This window comes from Drosophila nasuta, chromosome X (genome assembly GCF_023558535.2).
Source record: "Drosophila nasuta strain 15112-1781.00 chromosome X, ASM2355853v1, whole genome shotgun sequence".
Classification (NCBI taxonomy): Eukaryota; Metazoa; Arthropoda; class Insecta; order Diptera; family Drosophilidae; genus Drosophila; species Drosophila nasuta.
In genome coordinates, this window is record NC_083459.1 from 20123315 (window position 1) to 20139528 (window position 16214).

The 16214-nt window shown below is 38.4% G+C and overlaps 1 protein-coding gene across 1 annotated transcript; it reads left to right on the forward strand.

Annotated features, from left to right (window-relative positions):
- Positions 1 to 871: 871 nt before the first annotated feature.
- On the forward strand, positions 872 to 15955 carry LOC132795185 (DENN domain-containing protein Crag). Its single transcript, XM_060805744.1, is given in 17 exon segments — positions 872 to 1296; positions 2364 to 2693; positions 2755 to 3026; positions 3028 to 3111; positions 3113 to 3303; positions 4269 to 4419; positions 4498 to 4769; positions 4832 to 5045; positions 5110 to 5265; positions 5332 to 5496; positions 7181 to 8736; positions 9626 to 9946; positions 10251 to 10331; positions 12087 to 12564; positions 13242 to 13739; positions 13803 to 13987; positions 15106 to 15955. Coding segments are annotated over 16 exon segments (5244 nt in total). The 5' UTR covers positions 872 to 1296; positions 2364 to 2392; the 3' UTR covers positions 15425 to 15955.
- Positions 15956 to 16214: the final 259 nt, after the last annotated feature.

Sequence of the window (16214 nt, forward strand, 5' to 3'; positions counted from 1 at the left end):
ATTGGGTCGCCACTGGCTGGACGATGTACTTACACTTTCTATTAGCATTTTATCGTTGCACTTGCACTAAAACAAACATTAATTAAAAACTAATAAAAAAAACCACTTGATAAATTACACAAACGCATATTTTTAACACTTTTTTTTTCGTTTTTATAACCGTTTCCCGCGTTAGTGATAGCAATATCGATGCCTAGTTGCTTTCTCTGTGATATCGATATATTCAGCTACACTTATCGCACAATTGTTGAAACAGCTGATTCATGCGTTGAACTGTCAAACACAGCTGTTAAGCTACCGTTGTCGCACAGCTCACTGCCAAGCGGCTAAACTCATTTAATTGCATTGTTGAGTAATTTAAAAAACAATAAACAAATCAACATCAGGCCAAATTCCGTAAGCATTTGGCTAAAAAATTATTCATTGCACTTTGCACTTTTTCAAAACAATGCTATCGATATTTTCTATGCGCTATTTTGCTTGGACTACAAAATGTTGGAATTTTAAAAATGTTATTTAAGTAATTTGTTAAATTTGTATATAATTTTGTCAACTGCATTGCATAAGTTGAGTATTGTATATAGCAAGCGATACAATTTATGTTTATAATCGATAATACGTAAAGACTGCTTTATTTTAATCGATGTGCATAATGCGATATATGAACAACTAGAGCTGTCAATAATTAAAATGCCATGTAATAAAACGGTCACGACGTAACTATATTGAACAAAAGACGCGCGATAGTTAAAGAAGGCTAGAACGACACAAAGTGCAAAGTGGGCGAATGTCGCCGCCTACATATCGATATGTATGTATGAGAATTGTTCGTGTCTCGTCTTCTCGACTTTGCATGAACATTTATATGAATTTGTTATATATGTGTGCCTGCGAGTGTGTGTTGTGTGTGCGTGTGTGTGTGTTTGTGCAACGCTGTGTGTTGAAATTAACGTAGTGAGAAGAGAAGTTGCAAAAACGACGACGAAAATTCGAACAAAAAAAAAAAATACAACAGAGGACAGCAGCATCTTAAGCAGATAACAACGAAATTGTAAGCATTGCTGCGCCACTTGTTCAGCCCTCCCCGAGCTCTTCGTCTCTACGTCATAACAACTGATTTTTGGAATTGCTCTAAACAACAACGCCATCATCACATAGCCAAAAGCTAAAAGCCTCTGGCATTGAGCGACGACGACGACAGCAGCGGCGGAAGCGGCGTTGAATCATCATGCGGAACTTGTTATACCCGCTACCCATAGGGTAGAAGGGTATTATAACTTTGTGCCGGCAGGAAATGTATGTAACAGGTAGAAGGAGGCATCTCCGACCCTATAAAGTATATATATTCTTGATCAGCGTCAACAGCCGAGACGATATAGCCATGTCCGTCTGTCCGTCTGTCCGTCTGTGTGTCTGTCCGTCTGTCCGTCTGTCCGTCTGTCCGTATGAACACCTAGATCTCAGAGACTATAAGAGATAGAGCTATAATTTTTTTTCGACAGCATTTGTTATGTTTGCACGCAGATCAAGTTTGTTTCAAATTTTTGCCACGCCCACTTCCGCCCCCGCAAATCAAAAAAATCGAATAACAAGCGTAAATTCAAAGCTAGAGCTGCGAATTTTGGTATATACTATAATTACTGTAGTAGTTATGATTCCTGAAAATTTGGTTGCGATCAGATAAAAATTGTGGAAGTTATTAAAGAAATACTTTTGTATGGGCAAAAACGCCTACTTACTAGGGGTCTGAGTTGCTTTGGCTGACAATCTGGTGTTTTGTGCCGTCTATGGTATATTTTGAATGCGGTGCTATATCGGTATCCCACATATACCATTTGGTATATTTTTAGTATTTTTGTAGTATATTTGGTATATTTTGAGAATAATACCGCAAAATATATTGCTTTTATTCAAAATGGGTAGCGGGTATCTCACAGTCGAGTACACTCGACTGTAGCTTTCTTACTTGTTTTTGTTTTACTTTTGTGGTCGCAGCATAATATAAAACAACAACAACAGCAACAACAACAATAGCAGCAACAGCAACGACAACGACAGCAACAAAGTCCAAAGCGAGACTCCAGCAAACAGCAAAAAAAGTCGTTTCAGTTTTATTTTTACTTATGTGCATTTGTAATCAGCTTTAACGATACCAGCGACTGCGACGCGTCGGCAATGTAAACAAAGTTTTTTTTTTTTTTTTTTTGCTCCCGACATGGGCTTTCTTTATTCTCCCTCCCAAAAAAAAGTGCTGTTCACCAATATCAAACGAAGACTATCTAACTTCTTACATATTTTTAATTTTTTTTTTTTCATATTTTTTGTCACTATCTTATCACTTAACTTAACATTTCTGTTTGCAGCTTGACACGCAACACAAACACACCCGAGAATGGAGGAGAAGCGCATTGCCGACTACTTTGTGGTAGCCGGAATGCCAGAGCAGCCCCAGCTGCTCCAGGAGAACATATTCAATGATTCGGGACGATTGCGGGCCGCCAACACAATTGAGCCCATCACCGACATTGGCGTCTTCTTTCCACTGCTCGGCGAACAGCTGCCCGATGGCTACGAGCTGCTGGAGCACACGCCCACCGGCCTGCCAGCGAATTTAAATCACGGCTCGGTGCGCACCACCGAATGCTATATATACTTTCGACGCGGCAAAGATCGGCCACCGCTAGTAGACATAGGTAGGATCAAATATCTAGCTCACTTTCTATACTTAATAATCTTCGTTAATCTCTGCTTAAGGTGTGCTCTATGATGGCCACGAACGCATCATGTCCGATGCGGAAATTGTCGCTGAAACGCCAGGCGGACGTGTTGCCAACGTCAACAATTCATCGGCCAAGACATTTCTCACCTATCGACGCGCCCGTCCCGAAATGCCATGCAACGAGCTGGTGGTCACCGAACTGTGTGTGATTGTTCAGAGCAAAGGAGAGCGACCGCCGCATGCGTTTTGCCTGATCTACAAGACGCTGAACAAGGGCCTTGTGGGCAGCGATGTGTATTTGTGCTACAAAAAAGTCCATGTATCGGCCCAAGCATATTAGCTATAAACCGGAAATATTGTTACGCTATCCCACCGTCGATCATACGGATTTCCCCCCTTCAGCTGTGCCCCAGTGTGCCGCTCTTCTGTCTGCCCATGGGCGCTAGCTTGGAGGCGTGGCCACATGTCAATGGCACCGAGAAACGCAAACCGATCAGTCCGGTCTTTAGCACATTTGTCCTAACCGTCAGCGATGGCACCTACAAGGTCTATGGATCGGCGCTCACCTTCTACGAGGATTACGAGTAAGTTATTCGATAGTTCTTAAGTGATTTGATAGCGTTGACAGCCTAAGCTAGCAATCTATCAATCTACAAACTGGCAAATGTTTAGTTAAATTTAAAGCATAGTGATAGTGATAAAATATGGGATGTATTTATCAAATTCATTTTGTTACAATTGCCAAAGCTTTCAACAATTTTAGTTGCTATTTAAAACGTTGCAAGGAATGTTGAGATTTCGTTGCATTTATGCATCATTCGAACTCCAAGCTAAAGAACTCGATTCCTGGTACCAGAAAGTAGATTCATAGCGATATCTTCAACATGTTGCGATCTATTACAAAGATTTATCAAATGTATTCTCCTCTAATTCAGTAAAATTTTTGAGTTACGCAAATCAACTTTATGTACAACCAATTCAAAGCCTTTAATATGTTCATATTGTTTTGAAATTTCTGTGTTTTAACTAACTTAAAGATATGAGATAAAAACTTATTGAATTTTAACTTAATGCTCACTCGATTCCTAAACATTTTTGTACCAAACTAAACAACTTTAAGCTGTAAACAATTCGTTTCAGATTGATACTTTTAACAACACTTGAAATGATCTCAATTATGGTGCGATTTATGTTGATCATAGATGTGATCTAATTTAAAGAAAAAAAATTATGAATCAACTTTATTTTGCATTATGTTAATCATAGATGTGATCTAATTTAAAGAAAAGAATTTTTTTTTTTTTTGTGTTTATTATGGTATCTATCTATGTTAATCATAGATTCGATAGAAATTGTGCTTAAATAATTAGCTTTAAATCGATTTAAGTAAAATGTTTTAAAACACTTTTAAAAAATCTTCATTTTGCTGATGATCTTTGTTCGTTTTGTCGTCGCTCATGCATCGTTTGGCTTTGTGGCAATTCAATTGTGTAAATCAAGCATTACAATTCGTTGAATATTTACAATTTGTTAACCTTTGACTTTGCAGTGAATCGCAATTGTCGTCAGAGCAGCGCGAGTTGCTAGGCTGGAACGAGGAGTTTGCGTCACAGCATTCGCTGCACATGATCAAAGCGATCTGTCTGCTGTCGCATCATCCATTCGGCGACACCTTCGATAAGTGGCTCAAATACTTGCACGTAAGTCTCATTCAATTGCCAGTTGTATGCTAAATGACTTTTGAATATTTACTTTATACTTCACTTCACTTTATTTAGCGCATGGTTCTGTATGGTATCAATATACCGATACCCGTGGAACGTTACATTATCCAGCTGCTGGACGAGGTGCCATTCCCAGCGCCGAGCATACATCTGCAGTTGTCCAGCGAATCGAACGATCGCATTCTGCTAACACAGCCCGAGGATTCGCCATTGCCACGCAGTGGAGCCGGTTTCTATATGCTATTGCAAAATCTCGGTACCGATAATTGTCTGCACGTATTGCTGCTGGCGCTCACCGAACAGAAGATACTCATTCATTCGCTCAGGTTCGAGTTTATTAAACTTTTCTTTGTTCAACTTAGAGAACTCTACTCTTTTTATTTTGCAGACCTGCTACGTTGACTGCCGTGGCTGAGGCAATTGTCTCGCTGCTGTTTCCCTTCAAGTGGCAGTGTCCCTATATACCGCTCTGTCCGCTGGGCTTGGCCGAGGTGTTGCATGCCCCAGTGCCGTATTTAATTGGCGTCGATTCGCGATTTTTCGATCTGTATGAACCGCCCACAGATGTCACCTGCATTGATCTGGATACCAATAACATAAGCGTAAGATGAGATACATTTGTGTTTGGCAATTCATTAATGTTCTTATACTACTTCTTTGTTGTAGCTTTGCGATTCGCAGCGCCACTTGACACCCAAATTGCTGCCGAAACGTGCCGCTCGACTGTTGCGTCAAACGCTCACCGAACTGGAGAATGCCAAACCGATTAGCTACGATTCGACCAATAGCTTGGATCGAGACATACGCAAACGCAAGCGGGAGGTAAGAGATGAACAACCATTTTAAATTCTGTAAATCGTTAATCAATTGCATTTTGTTGCCTTGCAGCTGGTGCTGGAGCAGCGCATTCAGGAGGCTTTTCTGCTCTTCATGGCGTCCATATTACGTGGTTATCGCGACTATCTGGTGCCCATATCAAAGGCACCCTCAGTGGGGGCCACAGATCCAAGTGCTCTATTCCAGCTGAAGGCTTTTCTGCGCTCACGCGATAAGGTAAATAGTCAATGACAGAATTTCCGAAGAAATGCACGCGAAGACAACAAAACAAATATCAATCTATTTTTATGAAGCGCCGTGGCGCTCGTTCAATTGAAAAAGATAACAGAATGTGTACATTGAATCGTTTAATCTTAATATATATAGTACATTATTATACTATATGGCTTGTTTATGATTTTCCTTTTCGCACATGTTTCGTTCAACTGAACTGAAATGTTTCTCCAATTTTAATTAAAATAGATTCGTTGCCATTTCCGTTCATTGATTTTAATTGTTGTTTACTGTGTGCAATCAATTAAGATCAAGTAAACCGCTGAGCACACAAGCATGACTGACTCGCAGATACCCTGTGGGTCGATTTATTATGAACTCATCTCACATTAATTCTTCAGTAAATATTTCTTTAATAAACTTACAAATTTACATTTCTTTTGGTAATATCTAAAGATTTTCTCAAGAATCATTTATCTAATGAACAAGCCTTCTTCCCAATATAACTGATATAATCATCAGTTAAGTACTTCCGTTACCCTTTCGCAGCTGTTCAATATTATTATTGCTAATCAAACATATTTTATTTTTATGATCGAACGATAACGCTTCTCACATCATCATAAAATGGCCATTTCTCGTGAGCTAAAAGTATCGTGTGTGTGAATCATTTCTTAATGATCTCGTCAATTCTAAAAGTAACCAAAGATGATTCGCAGCAGCAATGATCACAATTCGATGTGTATTAGAAAATTATAATAAGAATAATTATTGGGTTTCATAACTTAGCTAAAACTTTGCGACACACTTTTCTAAGAAAACCTTTCAACATATAATGAGGGTAACACCTCTATAATTATTTCTGTTTTCTTCACATACAAATCGAATCACTTCGATTTGTAATAGAAATAGCCATGACATCATTTTTTAATATTTCTTAGACCACAATGAGGTGTTTTCTTTTTGATATTATAAGAAATATTTGAATGAAATTGTTTATAAATTTTTGGTTTTATTTATTTTTTTTTTAATTTGTCAAATTCAACGCAAAGTCAATTTACAGAATACTTCTATAACATTCAAAATGTACTATAGAGTAACCGATTGTCTACTAAAGCAACTAAAATTGAAATAGTATAACTAAAATATACTAACTTAATTTCTCAAATATACTGAGTCATATTTCTGTTATTTTAATATACTAATCCATTCAAAATATACCATAGAATATCAAATTAATATATACACGCAAAAACTCAAATATACCGAAGACTATTTCTGGTATAACAATATACTATAACATTACAAAATATACCAAAGACTACAAAATATACTAAAATGAAAATTGTCGCTTAAATCATTTTAAAATGGATGAGTTTTAATGAAATCAATTCAGACAAATAATTTTTTAAAACAAAAGTATTTACAACAAATATTGTTGATTCATATAAGGTAATCGAATTTTTAAAAGTTAAATGTTTTATTATTAAATAGACTACATTATGATTACACATGCAAACAATCACTTAAATTCAAAGATATTTCTTTGCCTTCCCTTCAAATTCTTTGTTAATTTTTGGTGTTAATTTATTTAAAATTAAACTCTTATATTAGTAATTTTTTAATTCAACTCTTTTACTGCTTAAATGTAATATAATAATATATAATCGTAACATTTCATTTACAGTCGCATCAGAAATTCTTTGAGCTACTGATGAAAACGCAGATGTTCATAAGATTCATTGAGGAGCGCAGCTTCGTCTCCGACGGCGATCACGGGTTGAGTTTCTTCGACGAGTGCGCCGAGAAGGTTGGCGGCTACGATGAGACGCCCGCCCAGCTGCACCTCGTGGACTGGGACACGGGCCAGAACAGCGAACGCACCAAATACATCTTTCCCCCCGACAGCGTCACCTCAATGGCCAGCACACCTGGCGGCGGTGGCGGTGGCGGTGGCGGTGGCGGAAGCGGTGGCTCAGCTGTGGTCTCGTCCAGCTACAATTATCGCAACTTTACGCTGCAACCGGAGCTGTTGCAGAGCAATAGGAAGACGGCGCTCTCGCAGTTCCTGCAGCTGCAGTTGAACGCATCGCTGTCGCCGGGTTCGCCGATTGCGCGTCGCACCAAGCACGAGGTGAAGCTGTCCCAGAAGATGGCCAGTCGGTGTCAACAGCATCCGGAGGCGTGGTCCAAGTATCTGCTGGCCACGTGCTACTCGCTGTACTTTCTGATACTGCCCTCGATGGTGCTGGATACGCGGCATGCGGGCAAGGAGCACGACATCCTGCGGGCAGCCTACGATGTGCTGGTGCGTGCCAGCAAATTGAAGATCACCTGCGATGAGTTCTGCTATCGCATCATGATGCAGCTCTGTGGCATACACAATTTGCCCGTGCTGGCGGTGCGTTTGCACTATTTGATGAAGCGTTCGGGTGTGCAACCGAATGCGCTGACTTATGGCTTCTACAATCGCTGTGTTCTCGAGTCGCAGTGGCCCAGCGACAGCACAACGCTCAGCCAGATTCGCTGGAATCGCATCAAGAATGTCGTGATGGGTGCAGCGCACTTTCGACGCGCTGGCAAGCGAAGGGCCAGCAACAAGGTGTGCAAATCGCTGAGTGCATCGCATGATCACAATCTCAGCACCTTGGAAATGGTCGATGGACAATCGCGCAGTAGTCTCGCCAGCTCGGGAGAAGGCGCTGGAGGAGGCGGCGGTGGCGGAGGTTTACTCGATTTTGCCGCCTTCGATCGGCTGCGCAACAAACTGGGCAGCATTGTCCGTCAAACGGTGACGGGTTCGGCCAGCGATGCGCTGCCCACCGAGGATGTGGTGAACAGCGCTGGTTTGCTGATCAGCGGCGAGTCGACGACGAACAACAGCAGCGCCAATGGGAGTGCAACGCATACGTCGCCACACACGCCCACCTTTGGCGATGGCCAGCTGTTGGCTAAGCCACGCAAGCAGATCATGAGCATTGGCGATGGCGACGATGAGGATGAGGACGATGACGAGGATGAGCATGTCCATGTCGATGGCAATGGAGTGCAGAGTGCGCAGACATCGGCGCCAGTTACGCCGCAGAAGGTGAAGCATGATCTGCAGTTTGCTGGCGGTGATTATGATCTGGATGTGGATGGGGATGAGGATGAGGACGAGGATGACGAGGAGCGGGAAGGCGACGAGCTTGACGAGCATGTGGCGGCACAGCGAGCCAGACAACGTGTCCAGAGTCCCACCAAGTGAGTAAAAACTATCCAAAACCAAAAAACAAAATAGCTGTACATTAGGTGCTAGCATCAGACAAATTTAGGGCTAAAATTTGAAATCTTTATTTAGTACTTTCAAGAATCAATTTAAGGCGAATTTTTGAAACAAACATTTCCTTTTTCTAACAATCGATTTGAAGTGCAATTTTCAAGCTGTCTTTAAATAAGCATTGAGTCTTTCTTAAAAAAACATATTTTACAGCAAAAGCTTTTGAACTAGTATCTCAATATTTCAAGAAGCGATTGAAATTAAATTTTTTGATTTTTTTAAAACCCGATTTTAAAAAACTTTTAAGAAAATATCGATTTTTCAGAAATATTTTAATGCAGTTTTTGTACATATTTTTTAAGCATCTTTTTAAATTTAAACTTTTTAATCTAGATTTTAACGATTCCAATGTCCAATTTAAATAAGTATTTTGTTTTAAAAAAGCATCCCTAATAACGAAATTTTTTAAGAATCGCTTAAATTTAACATTTTAAATTTAACCACACTTAGTATTCATTAACATTAATATGATAAGTATATTATATAATATATGATTAGTTGGTTTTAAACGCATAATTCGACTTTTCAATATAATCCAACTGTTCAGATTTTTATTTAAAAACTTCCAACCAGAATTAACAAATTTGAATTGCTTGTCCATTTTATAAATTTCTGTACATTTTTCGTACAGAATTTGGTTTCAATTATTGTTTTCAATTCGTATCAATTTTATTTTAAATTTGGAAATTCCACTTGTCTTACATTTTAAATAAAATTAAATTTAATTCTATGTAAATTGATCTTTAGTCAAATTTTAACATATGACTTGAATTTGATTCTAATTTGTTATTATTTGTGATTTCTCCCCTGCAGAATTTCGCCAAGAACGCCTGTGACCCAAAATGATCCACTTGGCGCCCTCAACGAGGAGGAGTCGACGCCCACGCAGCAGCAGCAGCCGGAGTCGCAGTCAGCAGAGATGGCAACCGGAGCCGCAGCTGCGACAGCGGCTCAGCTCAATAGCAACATGTACAGCGATAAGCCGATATTGTTCAGGGGTCAACGCAGTGCCACGTTCGATGAATCGACACAGATCGGAAAGAGTATGCACAGGTCGGAGACGATGCCAGTGGCCAGCAGTGGAGTGACGCACAGTTTGGCCAACATTGGTTCATCGCTGAAGTTTACGTTCGGGTAACTAACAAAAAAAAAAAAATGAAATGAAGCAACTCGAAAACAAACAAATTAAATGAAAGAAAGAAAGATGGCGACATCTTTGATGTTGTATCATATGATCCACACATACGCAATCCACATGCATTCCACACACACACACACAAATCAGCTGCAAATTTCTCGCATTTTCCATTTTCCATTTTTTTGATTTGTATCATTATTTTGTTTTGCTTATTATTTGATTTCTTATCTTACATATCGAAACTCTCTCTCAAATCGCTCCAATTCGTTTCTGTGCAACGACTTTTTTGTATTATCGTAGACGTTATTCACCCGCACGATTGTCCCTTAAGAAAGACTTGAAATTGCCCGCCAATATTATAGAAAATATATCGAGCATAAGGTGAGTACGCCCTCGAAATGTTCTTCGATTTTTAAACACTCTCTTACCTCACACACACAACACACACACACTAAGCAAATGCTGCGCAATATGTGCCTCATTTACAATCCACATAGATTCCACATTGGTTCTAAAGCATTTTCAATTACAAATTATGGTAATAAAGTAAAAATTTACTAACTGACTTAAATAATATTTAAAATTTCACACTTATGGCGTGGCATTTGCTTTTCTACCCTTGACACACAATTGAATCTACATGCGTTCCACATGAGTTCCACAATTGGACTCAATTGCTTACAGCATTGTATAGGTTATCGGTTATTGATTTTCTTCGTCCTCGTCGTTGACTTCGTCTATACTATATATTGAAATCGGCATCAAATCGTTGTTCTTGTTGTTGTTGGTGGCGGGCAATTCAAGGTTTGACATAAGCCACTTACACCCACACACACACACTCACATACTTATACACATTGATCGTACATAAAAGTTAAAAAACAAAAATGAAGTTAAGAAATATAAACTGTTTTTAACATTAACAAGCAACTTGATTGTTTATGGTGTGTTTTTAAAGCATCTAACATTAAAAAATAAAAATATAGAAATTATAATAACAGCATCCAAAAGTACATAATTTTTCAAAAATATGCCACAAAGAAAACTTTTTAGTCGACACTATAAAATAAAATACAAAAACAAAAAAATTTCTCTTTTCAAAAATTTTACACAAAAAATTTTTCTTTTTCCAAAATTATGCTATCAAAAGTACATAGCAACTAATTTAACACTTTAAAAAGTGTTAACCTACTTTTCATACTTTTATTATGATTGCAATGCCCGAAATGTATCATAAAAAAATATGTATTTAATGAATAACTTAAAAAGTATTTCAAAAGAATTGTTATGACAATTGGAATTGCTGAAATATTCGTGCCAAAAAAAAAAAATTTTTTTTTCAAAAATATTTCATCAAATCCATAATTAATAGTATTACTTCTTCAAGAAAACTAATACTCATTATAATAATAAAAGATCTTAAAAAAAAAAACTAAATCAAAAAGTATTCAAATAAATCAACAATTAATTTTATATTGCAATAAAAGAAATAAAAATAAATATTTATTGGGATCCCTAAAAAACTTTGCAAACAAAACAATAACTTTTGCAAAAATTTTCCATTAATTCCACAATAACTTCACCGCTTTAAAAAGTATTCTTACTTATAGAAAATAAACAACTTTTCATACTGTTATAATAATTAGGGATCCTGAAATTATTAAATTAAAAACTAGTACTCTTTATAAAAAATATTCCATTAAATCCCTAATAAATTTATAACTGTGAAAAATAATCTTTCTCAAGCCAAATAAATATAACAATTGGAGTCATTCAACACATTCAAGTATACTTTCTTATAAAGAAAATAACATAATATCATATACGATCAAACTATACACAACAGCACTTACTTTTATTCTCTGTCTCTCGCTCACACTCACACTCTCACATTCTGTGTTTGTCTCTGTCACTGAAGCTCAGCACTTGTATTAATCAGCACAGCAGCTAACGAGCGAATAGCATCCACATAACATCCACACAAGATCGTTAGCTGTTAATCTTGATGTTGTTAACGTTCACTCTCCCTAACTTTGTATATACCTCTTATATAGAATATTGTGTGTTTTTTTCTTTGAATCAATTTACAACAACTTTTCTAACCAATCGCAAAAATTGTTTCCCATTTCCTAACAGCCCCAGCCTGACTGGCAAAAAGTCCAACGAACTGATCCAGGGCAGTCTGAGCAGCATCAAATATGCGGCCAATTCGCTAACGCGTAAATTCGATGAGATCAAGGGCGCGATATCAGCGAACTCGACGCCGGTGAAGACGAACAACGGAGGCCACCAGCAGCATCAGCAGCATCACCATCATCATCATCACCACCACCATCACCTGCAACACCATCATCATCATCAGCAGCAACAGGATTCGTATGGCGGCGGTGGAGGAGGCGGCGCTGGCGAGGAGCATGACGCACCTGGCGGGTACGCCGATGAGGGTAAACTGCGACGCGTCTCAAGCGATTTGGATCCATGGGGCAAGCTGAGTGAGTCACGCAAGTCCAGCTACAACAATCTGGTGCCGCTGGGCGAGAACAGTTCCAGTGCGGCGCTGCATATGCACGCATTTCCTGCGCTGCCCGACAATCTCTACAGCCCCTTGACTGAGGTAAGTGAAGTCCATCAAACACCGATAATTGCAAAAAGAATTATGCAGTTATCCGTAATGTGGAAATCAATATAACAATATGTATGAAACACATTTTTGTACAACAAAAATCAATTGTGCAACATATTTTATTGATGCGGATAACAGCAGTTCATTTAACAGCCTTTTTTCGTTTAACTGCAGTTTTTATATAATTAAAAAAAACAAGTAAATTATCATAATTATCATAAATTATCATACGTATCATTATCAAACCCATGACAGCAATTCATTTAACTGCAAATTTGCTTTAATGCAACAAAAACAATGCAACAAACCGAAATGTGCACTTATTTGCAATGCATTTAAACATACTTTGATCACAGACAAGTAAATGATTATCAATGTAACTGCAGATTTGCATTAATACCACTAAAAAAACTAAAAACTTAAAAATGATGCAGCAAACCGAAATGTGCACTTATTTGCAATGTATTTAAACATGATTTGATCTTTTTTATGCAATTAAATGATTGAAATTAAATGATTTTTTGTAAAAACAAGTTCTTAATTTGTTTAAATTGAGTTTGCAATAATTGTTGCCCGCATCAACTATCTATTTGTTTATTTATGGTTAATCACAAGTTTAGTTTAATCACATTCCATTACTAATCCCAGTTATATTGTGCTTCTTTTAGGCCTCGGCTGATCCCGATTGCGATGTGCTGATACAGCTGACAACCTGTTCGCAGTGCCACAATTGCTCGGTGCTCGTCTACGATGAGGAGATCATGAGCGGTTGGTCGGCGGAGGATTCCAATTTGAATACCACGTGCCATGCGTGCAACAAGCTGACTGTTCCCTCCCTCACCGTTCAGATCACACGTCTCTCCGCCTCCTCCACGACGACGGACAGTGAAACAGATGCTGTTGACGGCGCTGTCCGACTCGATGGCGGAGGAGGAGGAGGAGGCGAAGGTGGTGTGGCCCATGACAAGTCGTGCCTTAAGTTGCCGTATCTAAATCCGTTGGTGCTGCGTAAGGAGCTGGAGAATATACTCACACAGGAGGGCGACATGGCGCTGATTAAGCCCAATTTCGTGGAGGAGCATCCCATCATCTATTGGAACCTCTTGTGGCTCATGGAGCGCATTGAGAGCAAAACCCATCTGCCTGAACTCTGTCTGCCAGCAGCTGTAAGTGCTAAAGTCAAGTGTCAAGTTACAACGATTAATTCATTTCCATTTAATTGGCTACAGAGTGACGAGGAGCAACTGGATCCACTGACCAAGGTGAAGACGGTGCACATACAGTGCCTGTGGGACAATCTTAATCTGCACAGCGAAACCAGCGGTCCGCCCATGTATATTCTTTACCGCGAGACGCAGCCAACGAGCCCATTAATCAAGGCTCTGCTCACCGATCAGGCACAGCTCAGCAAGAAGTAAGCACGCTTATGATAAGAACTTTATAGTTCGCATAGACCCTTTATTTTGTTAACATACAAGAGTCTATTAAGTTTGAAAAGTGTTAGAAATGAGCTCAATAGTGTTAAACAAAATATAATGTGTGTAGGAACATCAACACAATCTCTTTGAGAACTAAAAAGTCTCAAATATTTGTGAACATCAGGAATGCCTCATAGACTCTGTACTTAGTTAACATAAAGGGTCTATTAAATTTAGGAATAGTTAAACTATATTCAAGAGTACTCAATAGTCCTTGTACTTTTAAATTGTATACTTAAAGTTTAGGGCCAATATCTTGGAATACTCAAAAGACTGTAGACTTTGTTAACTAACGTCAAGCATGTCAAATAGACTCAACACAACAATAGTTCTTGCACTATGTTAAGGTATTGTAGCGTCTGTTAAGTCTGGACGCATTAAAACAACATGGAACAACATCGATTGTGATTCAGCTTAAGAACTCAGTTAGATAGATCTTTATAATTTCAAAATTTTGTGATTCTATGGAAGATATCAGATTGATAAATTTGACTTTATAAATGTGACATTATAAGATTCAGTTTAAGAAATATATTTAAACGTCTTTCTGTCTGCTTGCATGAATGTGTAAAACATATATATTCGATATGTTTTATACCCAGAATCCAATTTAAAACGCAGCTAAATATGTATTTAACTGTACAGCAATTTAATTTGTAGTCTGTTGTAAAGATGTTGCATAAATAATTACAGTGTTTAGCATAAACTTGAAGACTGTAAATACAACTTAGAGAGCACAAGGGCAACACGCTTGAATACACAAGCTTAATGTGTGTTTAAGCTTTAGATGGTGTACTCTATAATTATTTTCAGTTTACCACTGCATCGTTAGAGATTTTATAGAAGCAATACTTGAACTAGCTAAGTCGGTACAATATTGTTGATTTGAGGCTGTCTTTGTAATTTAAAGAGAATATTGTAAATATATATTCTCATTTAATTACTATTTATAACCGCTACCCATAGGAAAGAAGAGTATTATATATGTATATATTAGTTTAAGTATTGTTTGTCTACATTCTAATTCAATTACGATTTTCCTCACTTGTTGCAGCGTCATTCAGCAAATCCTTTCGGCCATACGCTGCAATGATCTGGCCACGCCACTGAAGCGTCTGGCCAACGAGCGCCACAAGCTGAAGAACAATGGCGTGGAACGTTCGCATTCCTTCTACAGGGACATACTCTTTCTGGCACTCACCGCCATCGGACGGGCCAATGTCGATCTGGCGACATTCCATCGCGAGTATGCGGCCGTCTTTGATAAGCTGACGGAGCGCGAATGCAACATGTATTATCGCAATCAGGATTTGCCGCCATCGGCATCGACGATCTTCTGTCGGGCGTATTTCAAGCCGTTGTTGTTGCCCTGACGCGTGGCGATAATTAACGATGGAGGCGCTGAGGATGCGGACGACGAAGCAGATGCGGATGATGATGACGACGACGACGTCGAAGATGATGACGTCGATGATGAGCAACCCTAAAAGACAACAAGAAGAAGGCGACCAAAATGAGAAATATATGTGTATGAAAGAATATAAGAAAAAGACAACAAAACGCTTAACACAACCCACATCAATTGACAACAAAAACAACAACAACAACAACAAAAAAGAAAAGAAAAACCTAAAAAAACCATTTTGACTTGTAAATGACTTGAACTTAAAATTTAAGTACTTAATATTTGTGTGTTTTATCCCATTTTGTATTGGCAATGATTTTGTTGCTTGGCACTCTCTCTCTCTCTATCTCTGTATCTTTTTAACTGTCTATATCTATGCATCTATATCTAACTCGCTCGCACAATGCAGAGTCCATCTCTTTCACACAACACATTAAATGACTGGTTTCTAAGACAATACACAACTCCTTTCGCAAAAAAAAAGGAAACGCAACGCAGACACGACAATTTAGTTTTTTTTTTTTTTTTAATGGATTCTTCGTCCTTCGAACTTGACCCTCGTCATATTTGCCTTATTATATATAATATAACGGTACACAATATGTATGTCTGTAATTAGTTTTGTATATGAATGCATGGTTCTATATGTATGTATGATGATGATGTATGCTGCATCGCATCTAATTTGATCAATCAATCAATCAATTAATATTTCTAAAATATTAATTCAACTGCAGCGTGTTGAGAAATCGAAATTC